General features: G+C 50.8%; 9 protein-coding genes across 9 annotated transcripts; 4 read left to right on the plus strand and 5 right to left on the minus strand.

Moving 5' to 3' along the window:
- Nucleotides 1-1,237: 1,237 nt before the first annotated feature.
- Nucleotides 1,238-4,675, minus strand: HETIRDRAFT_314966 (uncharacterized protein; the record flags this gene model as incomplete). Its single annotated transcript, XM_009546903.1, has 1 exon — nt 1,238-4,675. One exon carries the CDS (start codon nt 4,673-4,675, stop codon nt 1,238-1,240), a length of 3,438 nt encoding a protein of 1,145 aa, XP_009545198.1.
- A 614-nt stretch (nt 4,676-5,289) lies between these two features.
- On the plus strand, nt 5,290-7,933 carry HETIRDRAFT_157133 (uncharacterized protein; the record flags this gene model as incomplete). Its single annotated transcript, XM_009546904.1, has 3 exons — nt 5,290-5,366; nt 5,423-7,323; nt 7,393-7,933. 3 exons carry the CDS (start codon nt 5,290-5,292, stop codon nt 7,752-7,754), a joined length of 2,340 nt encoding a protein of 779 aa, XP_009545199.1. The 3' UTR covers nt 7,755-7,933.
- A 595-nt stretch (nt 7,934-8,528) lies between these two features.
- HETIRDRAFT_316158 (uncharacterized protein) lies at nt 8,529-9,233 on the minus strand (the record flags this gene model as incomplete). The annotated part of the gene is made up of 2 exons (XM_009546905.1): nt 8,529-8,796; nt 8,857-9,233. The coding sequence occupies 2 exons, from the start codon at nt 9,231-9,233 to the stop codon at nt 8,529-8,531; spliced, it is 645 nt and encodes a 214-aa protein (XP_009545200.1).
- A 246-nt stretch (nt 9,234-9,479) lies between these two features.
- Nucleotides 9,480-9,964, plus strand: HETIRDRAFT_450617 (uncharacterized protein; the record flags this gene model as incomplete). Its single annotated transcript, XM_009546906.1, has 3 exons — nt 9,480-9,574; nt 9,664-9,780; nt 9,868-9,964. 3 exons carry the CDS (start codon nt 9,480-9,482, stop codon nt 9,962-9,964), a joined length of 309 nt encoding a protein of 102 aa, XP_009545201.1.
- A 337-nt stretch (nt 9,965-10,301) lies between these two features.
- HETIRDRAFT_316475 (uncharacterized protein) lies at nt 10,302-12,978 on the minus strand (the record flags this gene model as incomplete). The annotated part of the gene is made up of 5 exons (XM_009546907.1): nt 10,302-10,522; nt 10,582-12,381; nt 12,465-12,573; nt 12,626-12,749; nt 12,809-12,978. 5 exons carry the CDS (start codon nt 12,976-12,978, stop codon nt 10,302-10,304), a joined length of 2,424 nt encoding a protein of 807 aa, XP_009545202.1.
- A 179-nt stretch (nt 12,979-13,157) lies between these two features.
- HETIRDRAFT_54650 (uncharacterized protein) lies at nt 13,158-14,239 on the plus strand (the record flags this gene model as incomplete). The annotated part of the gene is made up of 5 exons (XM_009546355.1): nt 13,158-13,261; nt 13,345-13,519; nt 13,579-13,860; nt 13,913-14,017; nt 14,072-14,239. The coding sequence occupies 5 exons, from the start codon at nt 13,158-13,160 to the stop codon at nt 14,237-14,239; spliced, it is 834 nt and encodes a 277-aa protein (XP_009544650.1).
- A 988-nt stretch (nt 14,240-15,227) lies between these two features.
- HETIRDRAFT_54479 (uncharacterized protein) lies at nt 15,228-15,888 on the plus strand (the record flags this gene model as incomplete). Its single annotated transcript, XM_009546347.1, has 2 exons — nt 15,228-15,447; nt 15,509-15,888. 2 exons carry the CDS (start codon nt 15,228-15,230, stop codon nt 15,886-15,888), a joined length of 600 nt encoding a protein of 199 aa, XP_009544642.1.
- Nucleotides 15,889-17,247: 1,359 nt separating this feature from the next.
- HETIRDRAFT_107055 (uncharacterized protein) lies at nt 17,248-20,043 on the minus strand (the record flags this gene model as incomplete). Its single annotated transcript, XM_009546908.1, has 5 exons — nt 17,248-18,717; nt 18,787-19,092; nt 19,147-19,505; nt 19,572-19,872; nt 19,924-20,043. The coding sequence occupies 5 exons, from the start codon at nt 20,041-20,043 to the stop codon at nt 17,248-17,250; spliced, it is 2,556 nt and encodes an 851-aa protein (XP_009545203.1).
- Nucleotides 20,044-20,076: 33 nt separating this feature from the next.
- HETIRDRAFT_433674 (uncharacterized protein) lies at nt 20,077-22,141 on the minus strand. Its single transcript, XM_009546909.1, has 5 exons — nt 21,722-22,141; nt 21,340-21,457; nt 21,095-21,278; nt 20,880-21,031; nt 20,077-20,832 (listed from the first exon to the last, which is right to left on the minus strand). The coding sequence occupies exons 1-5, from the start codon at nt 21,851-21,853 to the stop codon at nt 20,345-20,347; spliced, it is 1,074 nt and encodes a 357-aa protein (XP_009545204.1). The 5' UTR covers nt 21,854-22,141; the 3' UTR covers nt 20,077-20,344.
- Between the last annotated feature and the right edge of the window lie 8 nt (nt 22,142-22,149).

Consider the following 22,149-nt stretch of genomic DNA (forward strand, 5'->3'; position numbering starts at 1 on the left):
GAAAAGGGCAATGTCGTGGTGCAAGCAAATCGCCGCGTATTTATATTGTTCTGTGGCCGGACATGTTCATTGATCATACTCTTTGTTTGTAGATCTTAGCCCAAATCCTGGCACCTTGCTAAGATTTGTGTAATAGGGCATCGGGCTCAGTTGGCCACTCACACTAGCTGTCTTTGGGAGCACTAATATGACCGGTAAAATGGTCGCGAGGACTTGAAGCTATGTCAAATTAGTGAAATGGATCTTGCCCGCCAGGTATGAGGACACCTGATGCATTGGCCTGTTCATTTAGGAACAAGCCTCTGATACAAATTGATGCAATCGATGTTGCTGACGTTACTCGAATGGTCGTGCGAGCTGCGGAAAAGGAACCTAGCATTAGGAAGGCCGAAGATATCAGCTAACCCGGCGCCAGTAGGACCGCATTTGCAACAATGAAAATTTTACATGTGGAATGGAATCTTGTTGATCCCCGTGTACGATACCTGTACTGGTATGGGTGGACAGCCAAGGGTGTTATACGAATTTTATGACATAGCTGTGCCCAAACTACGGTCCCGGATCAACGTGGACAAATTTTCGCCAGCTGACTTGCATCTGTTTTCATCCTGGACAACGGGTTTCGGACAACGGGTTTCGGACAACGGGTTTCGGACAACGGGTTTCGGACAACGGGTTTCGGACAACGGGTTTCGGATAATTGTGTTGAGTAGTATTAAGTCTCTGTATCTACTTCTCGCAGCAGAAGACATATTTATGTGAGCAAAACACGTAAGTAGCGGTGTTGAAGCATAGACGATACTTACGGACTAATATCTTTTACTAACGGTAGCAAACAAGCGCCTGAGCAATGTCAACTGCAAGCGGTGATCCCACAGGACCGACCCGGTGCCCATGTCGTTGACGCTTTACCTGGTCGCATCGTAGAGTCTGAAATTTTCCAGTCACAGCTAGACAACTATGTCCATAGAACAGAGCTGGCGAAGATAGACGTAGATTGAGCCTTGGTTGAGCTTAGCGGCGGGGAAGGGGAGTGGATACCAAGACAGATGGGAATAACGCCGCGGAGCACTGCCCGAGCTGTCCTCAGGGAGTCGGATCGCGTACGTTGGTTGGATTCACGAAATTTGGCTGGAACGTGGGAGGTCTTCCTAGACTCAGGAAGCTGTGAAAGAGACGTCATGATGACCCGGTGATATACAAATTACAGAGATAACCTACATCACAATTCTGAAGCCTATGCTACGTCGCCGTCGAAGGCATCGGATGGCAGAATATGCATTACATTGCCTTTGATGTCCCATTTTTCCTCTGTCAAAAATGCCAGCGAACCGCCCACGGCACCCATCGTCGAACAAAGAACTAACCAGACCGCATCTTCATTCTTCTCTGCGATAGCAATGTATAATTCTTTGGCGCAACTTTGCAGCTCCTCGTGTGCGTGGCGGTGCAGGAACCGCCGAAAGGCCAATAGCATCTCCCATGTCGCCGCATCCTTCATCTGGACATTCTTGACCGTCGCTGTCATCGTTCTCAAGATCGCCCGATATAGTCGATGCGAATGCGTGTAGGCCGACTCTGTCCCAGAAGAAGCCGCTCCCCGCCTCGTGAGAGCGCTTTTCGAATCGGCCTCATTGAGTTTACCCAGGAGCAGTTTGAAACGCGGCCAGACATCGTCCCAGATACGTTGAAACATAAATGATCCGACATGGGTTGATAATGACTCCACTAGCATAGCCGCGGCACTTACTACGAAGGTCTCCGTGTCCGCCAGCCTGTTTAGAATGAAAGGCCATGCTTGATGGATGGACGGCAGCAAGGCAGACTCCGGAAGGACAGGGACAGAGGAACTCAGTAAGGTAAGAATTCGTGCCCGGATGAGTGGCGATCCATGAGTGATGAAATACATCGACCGAGAAACGATTTGCTTCGTCAGTGATTGGGTAGGAGTTGCAGGAGGCTCAGCATTAGGATCAGTTGTCTTGGTATCCGCATCCTCTTTCTCTGCCTCCTTTCCCGCACCCCAATCCATCCGAGGAGCAGGACCATAATCAGTTTTGTCTTCCTCTACGTTCTGCGAGTCATGCCTGTGTGTGTACCAAAGCACGAAAGATTCCAGCCGTCCGCTATTTGGAGGCGATACAGAGCTTGAAACTAGGTCCTCCTCGCGGGTGACATGGGTCTCGTCGTCTTCTTCGATAACTCTGACTACTTCACCGAGGACATCGACAAGGCCTTCCACGATGACATTATAACCGTGATACTCATCTAGCCGATCGAAACACTCTTCGACGACATCACCTGCCTTTTGAACAACGTCGCGGCCCACAAGGCGCACGAGGACAGCGAGAACCTTTGTCGCGTCGAGGTCAAGCCTTTGACGAGTCAACCGACGCGAAACTGCATCGAGCGCATAATCAAAATTGGAGAGCAGGAGATTGGCTGGCGAGGCAAAAGACATGCTAGAAGAGATGAAGCTGAGGGCAGCCAAGCCTGTAGTGGATAAGTGGAGATCGAGCGATACGATGGAGTGCAGGACAGGATAGAGAGTATAAAGAAGCATTGGTGCGAACCGTGCCTCCATGATACCAGCCGCGAGGGAGAGCAAGTGAAGTGAGAGAGCTTTATGCAGTTGAGGCTGGGAAGTCGAACGGCCTGCAGATGCAGAAAGTGAAGGGACACCAGCAGTACCAACTTGCAGCGAAGGATCCAGGACGATCAACCCCTTGATATGCTCAGTGACAGCAACTTCGTCCTGAGAATCTTCCGGTAATTCTGTAGAAAGGCCCGAAAAATCATCTACGTCCCACAAGTCTGAGATGCTCCTCGCGATTCCACGAACGACTTGTCGTACTCGCCGGTCCTGAATCCTTTGCACACCATCACCGACGTCAGAAGTGTAAAGGCAGATACCAGAAACGCCCTCTAGAAGTCGGCAAGCACACCATAGGGAAGCGGCTCCTTTAGAGTCTCCTCTGCTCCTACCTAGGCTTAAAAACCACTCCACGGAATAGAGACACTCGCCGCCTGCCGCCTGCCCTAAAGCACGAAGCATCCGCTCCAAAGCGTCTTGCGTAGATCGTGTCGCTATGTGTTTCAAGGTTATCTCCGGGAAGACCATTGATGCAGAACCACCTGGATCATTCTCAAGCAGAAGCTGCGCTGATGAAGTGCCTGTTACGGTGACTGCTGGTGCGTCGAATTCTAACACTGACAATAGACGCCATCCCCATTTCTCGATACCTCCCATCGGCCCTAGTAGTTTTCCGAGCCCAGAAGAAACCAAAGCCAGACTCTTGGTCGTGTCGGTAATAGCGAGAAGACATGCAGCTTCGACTTGACCTGCGACATGCTCAACTTTGGCATCCGAATGGGAACTCACCAGCCGAGGGAGGGTAGCGAGATTGTCACGCGTCGTTTGTAGTAGCGTCTGAAGAAGGGAGTGTCGGATCTCCGAGGGTTGAAGAAAAAGTCGGCTGAGAGATTGTCGAGTATATGTGGATACCGATGGCAACTGTGATTGCGATAAAGATAGAAGAAACGAAAGTAGGAGCGGCTGTGTTTGGGGCATGGAAAGTGGTGTGGCAGCGAGAATGGATATAGAAAACACGGAGAAAGCACGCAATGCAACCGGCGTCGGGTGGGATACAAGGGGTGTGAGAGTCTTGAGAGCCATGAGCAGCTGGGAGGATGTAGCGCGCAACCATGTCGAAGTTCGATGGACCGAAAAAGGTTTACTGTCGACTTGAGCTTCTGACGTGTCGCTCAAAAGGTCGGCAAGGTTGTCTAACTCTGCGATGCCCCTCACCGCACCTTCCCTTAGACAGATGTCATCACCAATAGATCTGATGATTACCTCTTGCATGACTGCTAGTGCTTCGACAACTATGTCGCCATTGGTCCATCCCTTGGACGATGAGATGCCCAAAGAGATCCGTGTCATCGCGCTCACGACTCCAGGGAGAATGGATGGTACAAATCCGACGGTAGAATAGTGTGTGATTAGGATGTGCAAAGCACGGAGAGATTGCTTTTGAAGATTTGTGTGTGAGGATCCTGCGGTGATGATTAAAGAATTTATGGTCTGGCCTAGAATGGGTATGAAGTGACTAGATTCTGCGTGATTTTTCAACCGAGTCAAGATGTCGCGGGCGGGAGAAGGGTGAGTGGAAGATAGTGTGAGATCTTCAGTGTCTCCTCGATCCCGCGTGAGGGCGACAAGGCATCGAACGGCGGCCTCCTTCGTTTCGTCAGCCCTGATTTTCTCTTTGCTCTCGATGCCTCCAATTACTGCCCCGCATAGCATGAAGATCTGTTCCCATGCACGGATATCACAGTCCCACCACCAGCTTTCGCACAGCAAGCAGAGCGCGTCAAACAATCTCTCCATGACTTGGTCCGGAATCGCTGAAGGGCGGTTTCGACGTAGCATCGATGTCAGAGGAAACATAGCGTACGAGACCATAGGCGACTCCAGGGTGTAGCCTGATAAGTGGAATTCCTGTAGCATCTCATTTAAACGAGATAGAAGGGATAGCACGCGAGGAGTTTGTGTCGGTGTCAAAAGCGAGTGTTCCAGCAGAGGCACGCATATTGTTTTCAGCTTGAAAACAAAGATCAAACTCAACGATCGGTGGTCAGTTCTATGGAGAAGAAAATACCTGTCGAAAAGCATCTTGGGATGTCATAGACGTCATGGAGAGGGCGATGTTTGTCTATTCATAAAGTTCAACCTCGTTAAAAGGAGACTCAGTGCCGTCGCAATGCTCACACACTGCAATGCAGATCACGTATGCCTATGGGTTCTATGTGAAGCACCCAAGATTTATGCATGGAAAAATAGGGACCATCGCAACACACAACTTCGGCGCTCTCACTTGCCAAAAACGCGTGCGTCACGGCGTGACATTCGCCAAGCCGAATCCTGCCGCGGGCCGAGTCATGGCTTGCCTCTGGCAGTTGACCACCTCCTCTCCTTCAACCCTGCCTCTTTGCGGACTCCCATCTACGCGTTCGCCGCACTCCATCCCTTGAGATATACCTCCACGCCTTTTGGGGAATGAAATAGGGCCGTCATCATTTCCTTCCTCCTCAGCTTAGAGGGCGGGAACATCTGGTTTGCTCGCAGTCGCTGATACTCCAACACTTCTTGAGCCGACCAGGGACAGAGAACATCTCCAACAACATCGTTGCGCCGTAATCTCTCCTTAGGATGCTACGTTATAGAATTTAGGCTTCTCAATCGGCTTCCAAGTTTTCCTGCACTACTTAAATTAAACATATTTTGTCATGAGCTGCCTAGATATCCCTATCGGTGACGGGCCTCGTTTGTTGCTCGTTGATTCGTACGATTCCTTCACTCACAAGTCTGTACTTGTTCCTTTCTCGATTCTTGCACAGACCAACTCAAGTATTTTGTTAGCCTTGCTGCGCTATGTCGTCAAGCCATTCCCGGCTGTCACGTACATATCATAAAAAACGACATTCTCTCTGTTGAACAGCTGTCCAGTGTCCTCCCTTACTTCTCTGCCGTGATCGTTGGGCCGGGGCCGGGATCTCCAGAGAATGCGGAAGATATTGGGATAGTCAAACATTTGTGGAAAATCTCAGACGACATCATGCTCCCAATATTTGGCGTCTGCCTAGGACTCCAGAGTCTTGCCATTGAATTTGGGGCCAGTTTGAAGAGACTACATGTTGTCAAACATGGACAGATCTCACGAATACATCACGATGGGACTGATCTTTTTCAAGGTGTTGGGGTCGCATGTGCTGTACGTTATCATTCTCTCCACGTCGAGCTACCCGAAAATGGCGAGATAGAGCGACTTGCATGGGCCGACGACGGTGCTGAAAACGGACAAGTTGTCATGGCCGTAAAGCATAGGACAAAACCCTTTTGGGCCGTCCAATATCATCCGGAATCCATCTGCACCGCAGGGGGTGGTCTTGATGTGCTCCGCAACTTCTGGTGCCTGGCACAGGTCTGGCTTGCTACTCTCGCGCGAATGGTTCGGCATTTTGAACCGGAGATCATTCAACTGGTCGGTCCGCCTTGGCCTCACCTGCGTCCGCATTCCCCTCCCAGCTCCCCACGAGGACCTACTACATCGACAGTTGCTACTTCGGTTATAGATCTACCAAGGATGTCCGTGTCCTCTCTATGTGAGCTCCTCGGTGCTCGTGACGAAGCCTCACCTTTTGTTATTTTAGAATCGGCTGCTCAACCAGGCCGATTCTCGATCGTTGGTTCCTTAACTGCCGGTTCGCCTAGGATAACCTACGTCGCAGGCGAGGCGCATGTGCGCCTTACCAGAGGAAGTAAATCTACTTTGGAGTCTTTGGGAAGCCATGATATCTGGTCCTGGATCGCCTCGTTTGTTCGTTGCCGCAAGATAGGTGGTGGTGCCCCCGAAATTCCTTTTTGGGGCGGGCTTGTTGGTTATCTAGGCTACGAGATCGGCGTCAACACAATCGGCGTACATTTACCATCGCGAGGCTGTGTCAATAGTACCGAGCGGCGACCTCCGGATGTGAATCTCGTTTTCGTCGAACGGAGCGTCGTCAAGGACATGTTGACCGGGAAGGCTTACGTTCAAACAATTAAAGCAAACGACGAAGCGTGGCTGAGAGACACGGTTGCGAAATTGAGGAGCCAATCTGACAGCTGCTCTGAAAAAGCTTCAAACACCATCACGGGACCCATCTTTCTCGATGCACCTCGTGTTACGCTACCCGACAAAGCCTTATACAAATCTCGTATCGCGCTGGCGAAGGAGCATCTTTTTGCTGGCGATTCGTATGAGCTCTGTCTCACCGCCCTCACACGTATCCGCGTATCGTCTTGGAAACGCTACTCCGGTTCATCAACTTCATGGGACCTCTACAAGCTCCTTCAGCATCGTAATCCCGCCCCACATGCTGGCTACCTTCGGCTTCATCCTACCACCCTCGTCTCTTCGTCCCCGGAGCGCTTTCTCTCCTTCTCTCGTCCGTCCTCCACTCTGTGCCAGCTCCGTCCAATCAAAGGGACAGTCCGCAAAGGCCCTGGCATCACCCGCGAAGTTGCTGAACAGGCGCTGAAGGGCTCCGCCAAAGAAGTGGCAGAGAACCTGATGATCGTCGACCTCATCCGCCACGACTTGCACGGGGTCGTGGGGGATGACGTCACGGTCAAGCAGTTCTGCAGCGTAGAGGAATACGAGACTGTGTGGCAGCTCGTGAGTGTCATAGAGGGAAGATTATCCGAGGGTGCAGATGGCCCCGATCTGGACTCTGAGGGCGAACTAGGATGGGAGGTTCTCCGAAGGAGCCTGCCTCCAGGTACGTACTTTGCGAGTGGGATGTCACGTATTTCCGAGTTGCTGTCTGATACCATTCCTGCACCTATAGGGAGTATGACTGGGGCACCCAAAAAACGAAGTGTGGAAATTTTGCAAACCCTTGAAGATAATGAACGGAACATATATTCAGGTGTCTTCGGGTACTGGTGCGTAAGTGGCGGAGGTGACTGGTCTGTCGTCATTCGCAGCTGTTTCAAACACGACGATCGGTATGATTATCCTACCCCACGCGGACACGATGGCGGCAAACATGCGTCTAAAGACGCACAAGATGTGGAAGAGGAGGAATGGACGATCGGTGCAGGCGGTGCCATCACCGCGCTTTCTGATGAGGACGCAGAATGGGATGAGATGATCGTAAAATTGCAGAGTGTGCTTCAGACATTCGAAGAGGCAGGACAAAGAGTATAGGAGGTATGGCCGTTTGTATATGGGCGTGGAGTCATCAACTGGCTTCCATTAGTTCGCCTAGAGTCTGTATCAACACATTCTGACTAGCACCACATACTTAGATAACGACCGTAGCTACAAAATCGTACTGATAATTCTGTAGCATAGTTTTTTCTCAATTATCAATGTTGTTTACTTCGAAGCAGCCGTCAGCGCGTCAGTGTGTACTAGCTGTGACGAGATGATGGGACTGGCTTCTGTATCGAAAACAGAATGACTCGTCCTGGATTGACCTGTCCGCTCAAAGTGTGAGGATGAGGGCTTGAATAATAACAAAGATCTGATCCGCCAAGAGTCAATAACATTGGGACCAGATAAGAAGATTCCATCCTAGGGGGCTTCAGTAACACCCAAGGAAGCCTCCATTTATTGGGAATATGACAGAAAGACGCACATTGCGAGCGCAATGTGAAGTTATATCAACAAAAAAAATAGTGTAATCTACCTGCCGGAGACAACGAAGTGGTCATATCTTTACAAACAAGCTACTGACAGAACCCACATCAGAAGAATAATATAGCAGATACAGCACGCCTCCCTAAGCGCCAACAGCCGCAACGTCAGAGACAGAGACAATAGTGGGGGATGCTTCAACAGCGGGAGGGATTGGTGAAGAAGTTGAAGATGCTGTTACAGGCTTGATAGTTGTGACGTCCTTCGGGGACGTTTCGTTTGGGCTTTGAGCAAACTTAGCCTTTTTCTTCTTCTTCAAGAATCCTACAATAATCTTGGAGGTTAACTTTCATTTAGAGTGATGAGAGAAATGATCTGACCAGCTGCTACAGCATTCTTGACGTTGTCTACAATTTCTCTGCTCTGCTCGAGATACTCCGTGTCATCAAGCCGATGCTTCTTCCCAGCAAGTGTTTCGGGTTCTCCGCTCCCGCTTGGGCCACCATTCTTGCCAAGTCCCAGCTTGCGCTCAAGAGCCTCAAGCTTGGCGCGTTGGGCCTCGGACGCAGCTTTCTTTCGAGCGGGTTCTTGCTCAAGGTACTCCGCAAGCCTATGCGAACGCAAGGGGTCAATCGATCTGCAACCAACGAGTGGAGAAGAACAGGCGCACTTCTTTGCCTCCTTGATAGTGCTCAGCCTCCGACCGCTCAGATCTCTGCACGAGTCATTGTTACTCGTCTTCTGGCTGCTCATCCGTCCACCAGCTGCACGCAATTGTGACCCGAAACCTCCCTTCCCACCGCGCATGCGAGGCGTAAGCCTCAGCGATACCAGTGCTTCATCGGGGGAATGGAGTGATGAGAGAGTGGAAGAGCCGTTTGAGAGGGCTCGAGAGTGAGGTGCGAGAAATAGGTCGGATGTTGGAGGGAGGAATGGATAGCGTGTCGATAAAACGCCATAAAGTTCATCAATTGTCGTCTCTGATGGTGCGGAAAATGCAAGGGTCGGAAAAGGCGAGAAAGTGGAGACAAGCACGGTCGTAGACATTGTCGAAGCTGAGGATAGAGGTCAAACACAGGAGAAGGTCAAGTTCGCCGTGGCTGAGCTGAGTCAGCCAGCGACGCTCAAGGTCCACGTGTCAGTATGAAGTTCCCGGGGTCCTTCCTGCCCCAATCGAGGAATGCCAGCTAACTGACCAGCAAAGCAACCCAACCTTCGCCCACACCATGGTAAGCACCTCTTTCATCTCCTTCTACGACGTGTTTCTGCACAGGAATTTATAAAAAACAAACAATGTCTTCGCAGTCTGACTCTGACTCTGCCCGCCCCGCAACCCCCCGCACCGCCGGCGCAAACGCAGTTGCGAAACCACCAGGTGCACAGATTCGGTACGTGTGCTGGTTATGAAATCCCTCGCTACATTCTCCGTCTTGGACGAGTACTGACCATCGTCACGATATTGCGCTGTGGAATGTAGTCGTCGCGCTGGCGCCTCGCAAGTTTCAAAGCCAAACTCATCGCGTGCAGCGGGTGCCGGCGGGTCTTCCAACACTATGCTCAAGCTCTACACCGACGACTCACCAGGCCTCCGAGTGTGCGTCATATACATCCCATTTCACCAGAGCGACATGAACACTGACGTCGTCCCATCCCTGCAACCTTGCACATAACAAACCCACAGAGACCCATTCATCGTCCTTGTCCTCTCGCTGTCCTTCATCGCATCCATCTTCTTCCTCCACATCTCCGCGAAGATTATCCGTGCCTTCACGAAGTAATATATGTACCTTCTTTCGCGTACCCCTTGGTTGAGTGCGCACGGTCACACGGTACATGGTCAAGCGGTCGGTGTTCACACGGCGGTGGGGCTGGGATGGGATGCTACCTAAAAGATCTTTTCCCACTACGGACTCGCGCATGTGTCTGGCAATGTCACGTTCCTTTCTTTATCGGCACGTCCTCGCTCAAGGTGTCGTGCGAAGCGACACGTTGCAGCATCTTCCTAAATCCCAGCCAGCAAGCTCCTCTCAGGGGAATACAAACTCACAAACACAGCTTTCAACAGCTTTCTAATCCCCGGTTCAAACTTCAGATTTCATTTGACTTCTGACACATCTACGTGCTCGCCTTCTCTAGGACAGACCATATGCCATCTTCTACGGACCTGATGGTTTTGGGCGAGGTATTCAAGCTGGTCATGAAGTACGCAACGTTACCCAATGTCCGAAAATGCATGCCAAACTGCGCGCCCCCGGGCGCAGGCGACCCACCATCTTTACCGTGAATCGCAGAGTTCAACGACTTGAGCACAGTCTCTGCCGAGTGCGACTGATATCCTGAACACGCCCCATGCTCAGCACGTTGATATCAGATGCATGTCATGGATGACACTCACCGCCGTGGCGATCCACGAGTTTGATTGCTAACACCGTACCCAGTGTCATCACTTCGCTGACCGCACTAAGGTTGGATACGGCATCGACGAAGCCAGGATCCCAGAAACTCCACACGTTCGCGACTTCCCTCTCCGGCGTCAAGCCCCTCCACATCTCCCGAGCCTCATTCCAAGCCTCGCCCTCCGCAAGTCCTTCCACGATGTTCAGTGCCTCGTTCGCGACTTCGCAGCCCACGGCATGGGCGGAATAGCTGTGTCCATGCAACAAGGCATCGATCTTGCTGTCGCTCAGGAATGCCTGGAAGATGGAGTCCGTCGCGAGCGTGGCTGCGAGGGGCACGAGACCCCCCGTGAGGATTTTAGCATTGACCGAGATGTCGGGGTTGACACCAAGGAGAGGTCCGGTGCTTTGTAGCCCAAGGCGGTAGAGGCCGACAAAGACTTCGTCGAAGATGACAGGGAGGCCGGACCATTCGTTCGAGGAAGTAGGTGAGGGCGAGGAGCCGCGGACGACATCGATCATGATTCGCTGGAATAGAGGATCAACGAATACCATGCCGCCTGCACCCAGCACAAGCGGCTCTAGCACAAGGGCAGCAAATGGCGGTCCATCCTTTTCGCGCAATTTTTGCAGGCTCCCTTGGATGTGTTTCCGATATAAATCGGCCAAGGGGGTCTCCAGCCGGTTTGCAACATCGTAAGCCCAAGCAATAGATTCAACCTCCACTTGTCCCTCCTGGGAAATGGTTTCGGGGACCGTGATAACCGTCCGCCCTCCACGCACTGATACGGAAGGAGTATCAAACCAGTAGCCCTTCGCTTGATGCCATTCGCACGTATAGACCCCTTCTTCACACGCGTCCATGGCACCGATGGTGTCGCCGTGGTAGCTACCTTTGAGGCCAATGATGCCCAAGTTCTTCTTGTCCGTGTTCACCAGGTCCCTGCCCTCACGAACAGACCAGGCGCGGAGCGCCATCTTGATCGCGATTTCCATTGCCGTAGATCCGTCGTCAGAGATGAACGCGCGCGATGCCCAGCCTTTTCCTGGCCCGTCCTTGACGAGGCGTTCAGACAGTCTGAGCGCTGGGAGGTGCGTCGCCTGGGGGAACATGACGTGTCCGTACCGCCCTGCAGCGCGCGCGGCGGCTAGTGTAAGGGACGGATGCGCATGCCCGAGGGCTTGCGTCCACCATGATGCCGAGCTATCAAATTGAGGAGTCAGGACAGAGTGGGTAGCACCTTGGATGGATAGCTGCGAAGCGCCTTTATGGCCATTATACACAGAAAAGTAGTCACCCCACGCGCTGTCAATGACATTGACGTCTTTTGGATGTTTGGCTAGGCCATGCTGAACGAAGGGCCACCAAACGGTATCGAGGGTCCGACTAGGCATGGATTCTAGTTCGGCTATTCGTTGACTATGGCAATCATCGAGAACGCGGAGTACCTCGAATAAACCACCTTCGTTGTCGCCCGGTACAATAGATCCATAATATTGCTCCGTAGAAACGAAATTCTTTTCCAGATCAGTTTCCCGAGGAGGCGGGGGATCAAATGCCGAGACGTTGACTCCACGTTCGGCAAAGTACGATGCCAGATACTCCCAGTTGCGATAGTATTCGTCTTTGAATATCAACACGGAGTCCACGATATAGCCCCGCAGGAGAAGCGATTCGTATGACGAAATTGTCGAGGAGATACCACCCAGTTTTGAGTCTCCGATCAAGATGGTGGGCAAGAAGAGCGGCCTGTAACTGTCAAGTTGTGTGGTGCCAGACAACGTCGGGCTATGCACGCCTATGAACGAGACATTAGACATCATTAGGAGCATGTGAGGGGGTGCAAACTCCCTGCCACTCACTGTGGAGGTTATTCCTCACCTCCAGCAGTCTCGACGTACATGTGTGCGCCTGCAGACGATTGAGATGCACACTGGCGAATATGGCTCGCGACGGAAGTCACAAACGTTTCGTCAGAGGGGATCGTGATCTAAATTTCTATAGTACATAATCAGACAAGAAAACAGACTCAAGAAGCTTACGACGTTGCCATCCTTCTCTGCTGCCATTTTAGCAGCCAAATGCGGACTCAATGGTTCGTCAAAGCGGAAAAGACATTGAGTATGAACGAGTTCTTTGCGCGCGCCTGCGTGACGCCAGATATATCTGAACACAATATGTACAGATCAGTGACATACAGAAATTGTAGGAAGAACAAGGCTCACTCATCGTCTGCATCCTGCATAGGCCCGGTGCTGACCGGCTTCAGGTAGAACACCTGGTTTTTCAAGGCCGCGGAAGCGCGAACCAGAGCCGAAGTAAGCACTGTCTTTCCGACATCAGTATTGGCTCCAAAAATCTGATGCACGCGCAGGTTCTTGAAGAGGATAGACATGCGTTGCAAGTCTGGTCATCCGAGTTGTGTCGGGAGCCGGATGTCCGGCGAGACAGGGCGAGACGCGATTCTTCGATTTGTTCGTGTTAGGATCAAAAGCTCTTGGACAACAAGCACAAACAGTCGTCTTGGCACTGACGCTCACTGGCGTCACCTTACTTAAGCTTGGCTTGCTCGCTATGGATCACTCGATAGCACCTGTGGCGACTCTTACTGGGCTCTCAGACCAGTCTAGGGCATGCCTTGAACGACTGCAATCTCACCAACCAGAACAGGTTGATCTGTTCGTATAATATAATACAATATCGAGTCCTCTTTCCATTCAAGCTGAATCATACTATGCTGGGCGTTGCTGTCTCTCTTTAGAACAACCTATCCGGCATCCAAACTAGCGTCAGTGCTGATCCTTCTTTACGACAAGGCAGGCGAGCTGCGAGTTCTGTTGACTACACGGTCAAAGTCTCTCCGATCTCACCCTGGTCAGACTGCTCTCCCCGGTGGCAAAGTTGACGAGACAGATCGTGATGCCATACATACTGCGGTACGTCGAAAAGTCCTCATGCATCTCCCTTCAAGTAAGGGTTTCTCGTCCGTCCATAGTATCGAGAAGCGAATGAGGAAGTCAGACTGCCTCTTGAATCGCCACACGTACATACAGTATGCACGCTCAGGCCGTTCCTCTCTCCATATAGGCTACTGGTCACACCGGTAGTGGCGTATCTGGACGATGCATCATTGCTAGATGAGCTTCAAGCGTCTGACGAGGAGGTTGAGCATATCTTTGATCACCCTCTCGAAGGACTCCTCGACCCCACCATCTCGAGGAAGGAATCTCTTGTGCCAATAGGCGGCGAGCACTGGCCATATGAAACTGAACTTCACGTGGGGACTTTCTCATTTCAAAGACCATCTCACTTCTGATTCGATCATCTAGAACACATCCGACAATCATTTTGCGCTCCTCGGCGACAGCTTATATCGCATGCATCGATTTAGGACCACAGCGTCCCCGATTAAAGGGTTGACATCGGATATTCTGGTATCATCGATGTATTTAAGGATCTGGCATCCTGTCCTGACTCGTATTCTGCAGATCTTCACTGCTGAGATTGCATATGAACGAGAGCCTGCTTACGAGCGTTGGGCCCCTGGCCAATTATCTGGACTTGCATCTGTTCGTCTCGTCCTTGAAAATGATGGCAAGAGCGTCATAGGATATCAAACCTCTCAAGTTTCTATGCCGGATGGAGCGAGGACTTGATCACAATTTACAGATCCGTCATCACCTCTGTGACTCTTATTTAAGAGCTCTGATATCCCTATAGAATTCTCCCCTTTCAACCTAGATCATAACGAATATGGGACCAGCATAAAATCTATAGATGTAATGGAAGTCGCTGCTGCCTTGATTCGTACCAATACAGAAGCATAGCATTGACACGGCTTGTCCGGACATATTTATTGAGCTTGATGGCATGGTCGTGGATCTCAATTCTGAAGGTTGTCTCTGCTGTCATTTCTGCCAGGTTTTGTCCTTGCCTTCGCCGTGTCTAATAGTCTCCTACTCATCGTCACTTGACGTCTTCGACTATCACCTCATTGCTGAAGAACGCAGGCGGACTTACGCAAGGAGGCGGAAGACGATATCAGCGAAACATCTTATTTCACAGGCAGAGAGACATGCTCAAGGGACATCAGGATCATAGATTGAATGCGAGGTTTTTTCCTGATCGATCGATGAATTGATTTTGCTATTCTCTCCCTTCACTATGAGAAGGCGTCGCGGAGCAATCGAATCTCGACACAGTGAGCCTATTCACGCGTCGTACATATGCATGTCACAGTCCGCATGTTATCTCAAGGGTGTGAACCGTCCGCAGGTGTGTACATTATACCATGAAGTGCATACCAGTCGTGACAATGCTGAATGCGATGATCCCTTGATGTCTGTACAGGCTGAAGGGAAGACAGACAAAGCTCAGCAGGGGCCGACTGCTTGAGGAGGTCCTAAAGTACTCAACTGCTGGACTTCCTGAGACTAATGTCTCAATCATTTGGATCATTTGAATTTTTCGGCGATTTACGCACCATCTTCCAGGTTGCTTTCTCGATGTCCGATTTTAGAACTCCGTCAGGAACGCGCTTCTCGAATATTGATCTTACGATCTTTCGTCCATGACGCACAACCACTCGTTCAACGTTCTCTCTGTAGGGTTGGATCACAACACCTGAACGCAGCTTCACGTATCATGCCGTCACATTCATTATCCGTGGACAGAAGTGCTATCAGCAGCTCTGCGGGAAGTGTGAGCGGCTTTCCCGAGGAAGATCTTCGAGAAGGGGGTCCCGACAATCTCGGTTACTTTCCTGCAAGGCTAGGGCATCCGCTGGAACAAGGTCGTTATCGCATTATACGAAAATCAGGGTGGGGTCAATACTCGAGTGTTTGGCTAGCAAAGGATAAAAAGTGTGTCACCTCATTGGACATTTCAAAGAGAATCACTCAATCGGCGTTCCTTGATGCACAGAGATGATCGTTTTGTTCCACTCAAAATCCTGACATGTGAAGCAACCAAAGCAATATCTGGTGCTGAGCAGAGGTCGGATGAATTGCAAGTTTTGATCAAGATCATGGTTGCTCGACCCTTGCATCATGGTTTCAAGCACAACCTTGCTTTATATGACTCATCTGAATTCAAAGGGCCGCACGGCACTCACCTATGTCTTGTCACAGAAGTCCTTGGTTTCAGTCTAGATTATTTGCGCAAAAACGGAGACGATGGCGATTGTCGTCACTGCGAGTCAGCATTGTCAAAAGAGTGGCAAAGCAGGTCCTCTGTGGCCTCGAATATCTACACGACGAGTGTGGTGTTGTTCATTCAGCCAAATTACATTCTAGCTCCTCTTTGACAGGTGTTATCCCGAGCTAAATGTATAGACATCAAGCATGATGATATTTTATTCCGCCCGATCGATGTCAACGCAATCATTGCTCATGAGCTAGTAGCCACCCAATCCGTATCATATGACTGTGGAACCAAAATCTCCCCCGCTATTGTCCCGGTCGTCTCTCAAGGATTGTCGTTGTCCACTGATCCTCTGATCCGTGAAGGTTATCTTCAGGCTGTCATAGCAGATGTTGGACATTGTCAGTAATTTGTTCCTTGCCTTATCTATCATATTAGATTAATAGCTCGTCAGCTCACTGGACAGATCGTCATTTCCAAGAGCGCATTCAGCCAAACGCTTTACGTGCCCCTGAGGTCATTTTGGGATATCCATGGAATGCATCAGCTGATATATGAGATTTTGCCTATCTCGTCAGTAGCATTACTCGAATAATGTGATGGGTCTCTTTCACAGATGGGATTCTTTTGGTCGCAGATCACAGAGCTACTGGTTGGATGCTGGCTATTTTCGGGGCTAATGGAACAAAATGGGATGCGGAAGAAGATCATTTAGCACGGATGACGGAAGCGCTCGGTACAGCCTTCAACCCATCCTTTCTATCTAAATGCGATCACAAGAATAAATTCTTTAAGGAAGACAGTGAGTCAATTCCGACACGGTATTTTTCTCGCTTAACTGCCCCCTGACCGACTTGCTATGCTTCAGGCTCATTCGCGCATTTCACAACACACAATGAACCCACCTGGCCACTCGGGAGACTTCTCGACGAGTTATCGTTTTTAGAAGCAGGGAGTGCGGACGCAAAAGCAGCCGAGCTATATCTACGCCGTTGTCTGCGACTCGTCCCGGAAGAGAGAGCAACCGCCAGGGAACTGCTCAGTGACTCGTGGTTGTTAGATGAGTGAATGAGGAGAGGGTTAATCTGTTGTCACCAGACTACACTCTAGGTCAACCACCAAATCGAACATACGCCGCTTATCAAACATATTGTGTTCCATATCGCAGTGATCATATTTATGCCCCTGTTTGGTGTATATAGGCTCATACTCAGTCTGCGTAATGTTGCATGACAGAGCGGGCTCTTGTTCTCGTCCGTTCGTCCGCCTTGATTTGTCGAGATATTTCGTGGTTTTTTTAATAAAACATCTGAATCCGAATTGTAAGAGTCCCTGAATATACAAATCTTGGGAAACGTCTCGCGACAGATTAAAAAACACAGAAATACAACTTTAGATACGACTGTGCACCACCAACTGGTCGGGGCCGATTGATTACGGGTATCATCGACGCTCAAGAGCACTCAACGCAAACGCAAATCAAAAAATAAAAATAAATCTTGGCAGATTGAACCCGCGGAATTTAATTCGCCATCTTCCCCTTCCTTGTTTTCCTCCGCACAGGCTCTACCCACTCCTCAGGTTCAATCTCTTCTACACCCTCAACATACCCCACTCCCATGAAGACTGGCTGTCCGCCAGCACCGCCATGCGCAAGAAATCCCTTTTTCTTGCTTCGCGAACCCACACCAATTAGCAATTCATCATCCTCGAGGTCTACGCCGTTCAAACCCTCGCCTTGCAACACATCTTCAGCCTGCCGTAGCTCTTCATCCAGTGTACGACGCCGCTGCCGTTTATTAGAAGTTTGATTTGAAGCGTTTCGTGCGGAGGTGACACCAGTGCTGCGTGACGAATTCGATGATGTCTTGTTACCGGCAGATGCGACTGGGATACGTGAAGACTTGGCCACAGGTGCAGCTCGTCCCTTCTCTCTCCTCTTTCCCTTGGCTGAAGGTCGCAGCTCAGGCTCAGGAACCGCGGCTTCCGCCGCAAGCTGATCAGCGTCATCACGGATGCCGTCATCATCATCATCATCATCATCATCATCATCATCGGAATCTACGATCAGGGACTTCGGATGGGGTGTTGATTGGGCTCGAGTACGCGCAGGTGGGTTCGGTTTTTTGGGTGTATCCGCCGGCATGGGAGAGCCTGGGACGCGTTTGTCGAATGCAGTCTGAGTATGTCGTGGAAGATTTACGTGGTGTTGAGATGTAGATGATTCGTTTCTGAAAGACAAGATGCTGATATCCGAGATCTCCTCCCCGCCAAGAGGTTTGTTGATGGAGGGCACACGGATGGGACCTCGGATTTCGTTCAAAGGGATGATGGGCGGCGTAGGCGGTAACCTTTCCTCCAGGCTGTTTTCCCCATCGAGGTCGCCATCAGACGTCAACGAAGGTGTAGCAAGATCAGCCCCATCACCTGTCACCGAAGGCCAGTTGCGAACAGAGGATGATTGCAGCGATTGAGATAGTGATGAAGGACCAGGTAGGCTGTGAGTGGAAGGAAGTCCACTGAATGATCGTGACAGAAGGTCTGATGAGTGTTGTCTTGTGATCTCGACGGGAGCCATTGTCTGGCGGCGCTTGACGGCTTGAACCTCCTCAGCGCTGTACCCGTCCCGCTTACGCTTCTCGCCCACTCCAGATCCAGATCCTTGAGCTTCAGTCAATCCTCCCCCTACCTTGCGCAATCGAACAGTCTTCATCTCTGTTAAAAATGCAGCCATCTTGTCCGATGGAACATTTACAGTGGGTTGGCCGGTTCGTCTCATCCGCGGTGCGCCACCATAAACGACGGAGTTGATGGGCGCTTCAACAGGCGTCGGTGCATGTCTAAGGCTTGCACGAACACTGGCGAACAAACTCTCTGTATCCGCTGAGGATGAAGTGGGCGCACGAATACTTGTCATGGGAAACGGTGGAGGTGGAGGAGGGGGAGGAGGCATTGCATGTGTATTTGACGATGTTGACGGCCGTTTAGCTAGCTGATGCAAAGTATAAGATAGTGAACAAATATGAAAAGGGTATCTCACCTCTTCTCTCAACTGGCGCACTTCTTCTTCAAGTAGCCTGATCTTCTCTTGAAAATCAAGTCTATCCTCGTAAATCTGTGTGGTATCTGGGCCACCTTCCCAGTGTTGCTCCTTTTCCTTCTGTTCTTCTATCACAGCGATCAACTCTCGTTCCTTGCCACGCACTCGAATCTCCCCAGAACTATCTCCGTGGATTGGTTCTGAATAGTCATATGCGGACCTTGAGCTTTCAGGTGACCGCTCTGCGTCTGAGCTCTCAAACGAGATAGCCTTTGCCTTGCCTTTGGCCATCCTGGAACGACCATTCCTATGCATATTCGGAGATAACTGAACCGATGGAAGTAAAAGAGACGGATCAGCGTCGTCGCTAAATCTACGCACTGCATCGTCAATCATCGAGCCAGGGCGAGGACGTGACGGTGATCTCAAAATGCTGGGATTTTTCGTGCTTGCATTTCGAGATATGGGGCTCCGCGGGCTGGAGGGACCGGCCTCAGGCATTTCGATATGAGAGGATAGCGCGGAACGAGTGTTGCTAGGATTGCCGGAACGATGGCGAGACGTGTTCGATTCAAAGCGGAAGTTCCTATGAGCATCATCCCCTCCATTCATGTGATGCTCAGGCTCCAGAGACGGAGAGCGGGGATACAATGACCCTGGCATAGTCTCGGACCGACAGCGCTGCAAAGCACGAGGAACCGGTGGCATAGAAAGTTCTGGACGTTCTGATACCGACGAAGCTTAGGGAGGTGTTGAAATCAGGTAAGCGTTACGCCCAGGGGGCGTGTGGCAAAAGCTGCACACACCTTGTTTGTTCGTGGCGTCGTAGTGAGGTGACGGCGACCTTCTCAATGATGGTGCTCGTGAAGGGCGTTTCCTAAGCGAGGGAGAAGGGGATGCATCCGAATATTCCTGCTCGGATGAGGAAATCGTAACGGGCAGATTCCTAGAGTTCCTGCGGTCCCGTCGTTCTCCCTTCACCCTCCTCTTCTGATTGACAGTACTATTCCCCTCATGCTGCCGTTTATGAATTCTCAAAGCGGAAGCCTTCGATGTTTTGTCAATGCGACGTCGCCGTCGTGCCGAAGGTTTTGACTTCAAAGACTCCTATGTCTTGAAATTTGAACAATAGGTCTGTGAATCATGAGGCCTACTCACCTCTGCTCTGGGTGCACCAGTTGCACTGCTCACAAAATTTTCGACCTCTCGAGATATGAATCCAAAAACACTGGAAAATATTCCAGATTGAGCGGGCGGGTTGCGCGCTGAGGGAGGCATACAGGCTCGTCGTGGTTCAAGATGAGGAGGATAAACAAGGATAAACAAACGCGTCGCGACATTCAAATTGCCAATTTTGACACACAGCTGCCTTGTCTCAGCCCACCAGGCAAACTACAAATGTGTCATAGATATGGAAGAAGGCATGTACACAACATAAAAGTCGTCAAGGAGTATAAAGATGGCAAAGGAGTATATCGAAAGCGCGAAAGTCCAGCTGTGGAGATCTTCCTAGGTTTAAAAAACATACAACTACACTAGAATAGATGTTTAACCTCTCAAATCAGCAGTGTTCTACAGATCATTGGTAGCCCTGATATGAGTAGCTAGGAGGCCCGCTGCCGGCCCCCGCGACAGTCGCGCGTACCGCAGCATATGGGTCAGCATACTGCATGGTCCTGCTAATGCGGGGTTCTTCTGTGGCAGAAGCAGGAGCGCCAAATCCAGTCGGCGCGGGATCAGAGAATGCGCCATAAGCATCCATGCTTGGTCGCGGTTGAGCAGCAATTGGACTATCATGTCGAGCTGGCGTAGGCATGTTAAATCCTCCAGAAGGAGCGGTGCTGGCCGAGGTGCCAGAATAGCGATTGGTGTCCGCGAATGGCGACCCCGCAGCGTTGTCCGATGTTGGACGCCGAGGAGGGGGAATCACGTCATAGGCGGACTCCTCGTCGCCATCCCCGCCTTCGTCGTACTCGGTGGGATGTTGAAAGGGAGGATCACGTGGTCGCGTCGATTTGCCCGACCTCCAGTCATAAATGGCGAGGCCGAGTGAAGCAGCCCAAGACGCTATGTGGAGTCAGCCAATGACCATCAGGTTCTAGAGTATGACTGACCAAAAGCTAGCCAGAAGAAGATTGCTCCAGCCTTCTTAGTACTACACCACCCATCCAGACCTTTCGTGAAGTCATCGCCTTTGTCGGCGTTGGGGTCATTAGCAGCCTTTTTACACCCCGCTTGTGTCCACGCGGAGATTGTCGTAATAAAACTATGGTAGTATAAGGCTGAGCCATCACGTTCGAGTGAATAAGAAGACAGGGGAAACACGTACGCAATAAGGAGACTGAAGGCGGTGCCTGCCCCGACAAGAATGAAGCCAACGCGAATTTCTTTCAACGCCCGGGCCAGCCGTATGAGTTTGTCATATTTTTCGTATACGACTGGAACCAATAGCATGAATGTGGAAAGGAGCATGCCGGATATGGACACAAAGAGAGCAAATCCTGACAGCCCAGCTGTTGAGATTTTCGTGATATAGTGAGCAACACATCGACAGAAAGCAGTCAGATGACACACATGGTCCAACACCCCAACGCGCCTGGAAAGCAGCAACACTAGCAAAACAGCACATTGCAAGGAAGTTGAAGAATATTTGTGACGTGTGGAATATTATTGCCGGCTTTGAGACGATCATCTGTCACACCAGACGAGAAAACATTAGTCGATCATAAGAACCACTGCCAATCGAAGGAGAAACAAATGAACCACAATCCATATCATCCATAGCAGCGGAACAAAGAGGATGAACACAAGTGCTCCCGCCGTGTCCATGAACGTCGAGGTAGAAGAGCATTACGTAACACAGTTGCAACTTCTCCTCGCGCTCAGGATGGGCTGCGCATCGATGAAACCAGATAGAACCCGAACACGGAGATGAACAAGAAAAGGTGGCACGTACATCGTCTTCAAAACCCATTGCGCCGCGCCCATTCCCAATTCCTCCTGACACCGACGTCGACATGGGTTGGCTGGAGTTCTTGTCCGGAAGCACCCTCGATACGCCGTCCTTCAGTTTATCCAAAAACGACATGCTATCAAAACTGGATGAGGCTTGAGACCGATGGGTTATGCGTGTTGTTTATCCTCGAATGTCTGTGAGGTGTTTGGCCGAATCAAGATAGGGTTTCAGGAGAAGTGTGGTAGACAACACCAGTCGGATGTGTGCGAGAGTCTGATGATATATGCGAAGGAGGCTGTGTACAATATCAAAGCGATGGCTATGACTTGGCTATGTTATGCGGCCTGTGCGCTCTGGCACTGCCTCGAATTCGTGAAGTCGTAGAGCTCGTCGCAAGGATTAGCGACTAAAAAGTGTTGTTTGTAGCC

The sequence above is a fragment of the Heterobasidion irregulare genome, assembly GCF_000320585.1.
Source record: "Heterobasidion irregulare TC 32-1 unplaced genomic scaffold scaffold_04, whole genome shotgun sequence".
NCBI lineage: Eukaryota > Fungi > Basidiomycota > Agaricomycetes > Russulales > Bondarzewiaceae > Heterobasidion > Heterobasidion irregulare.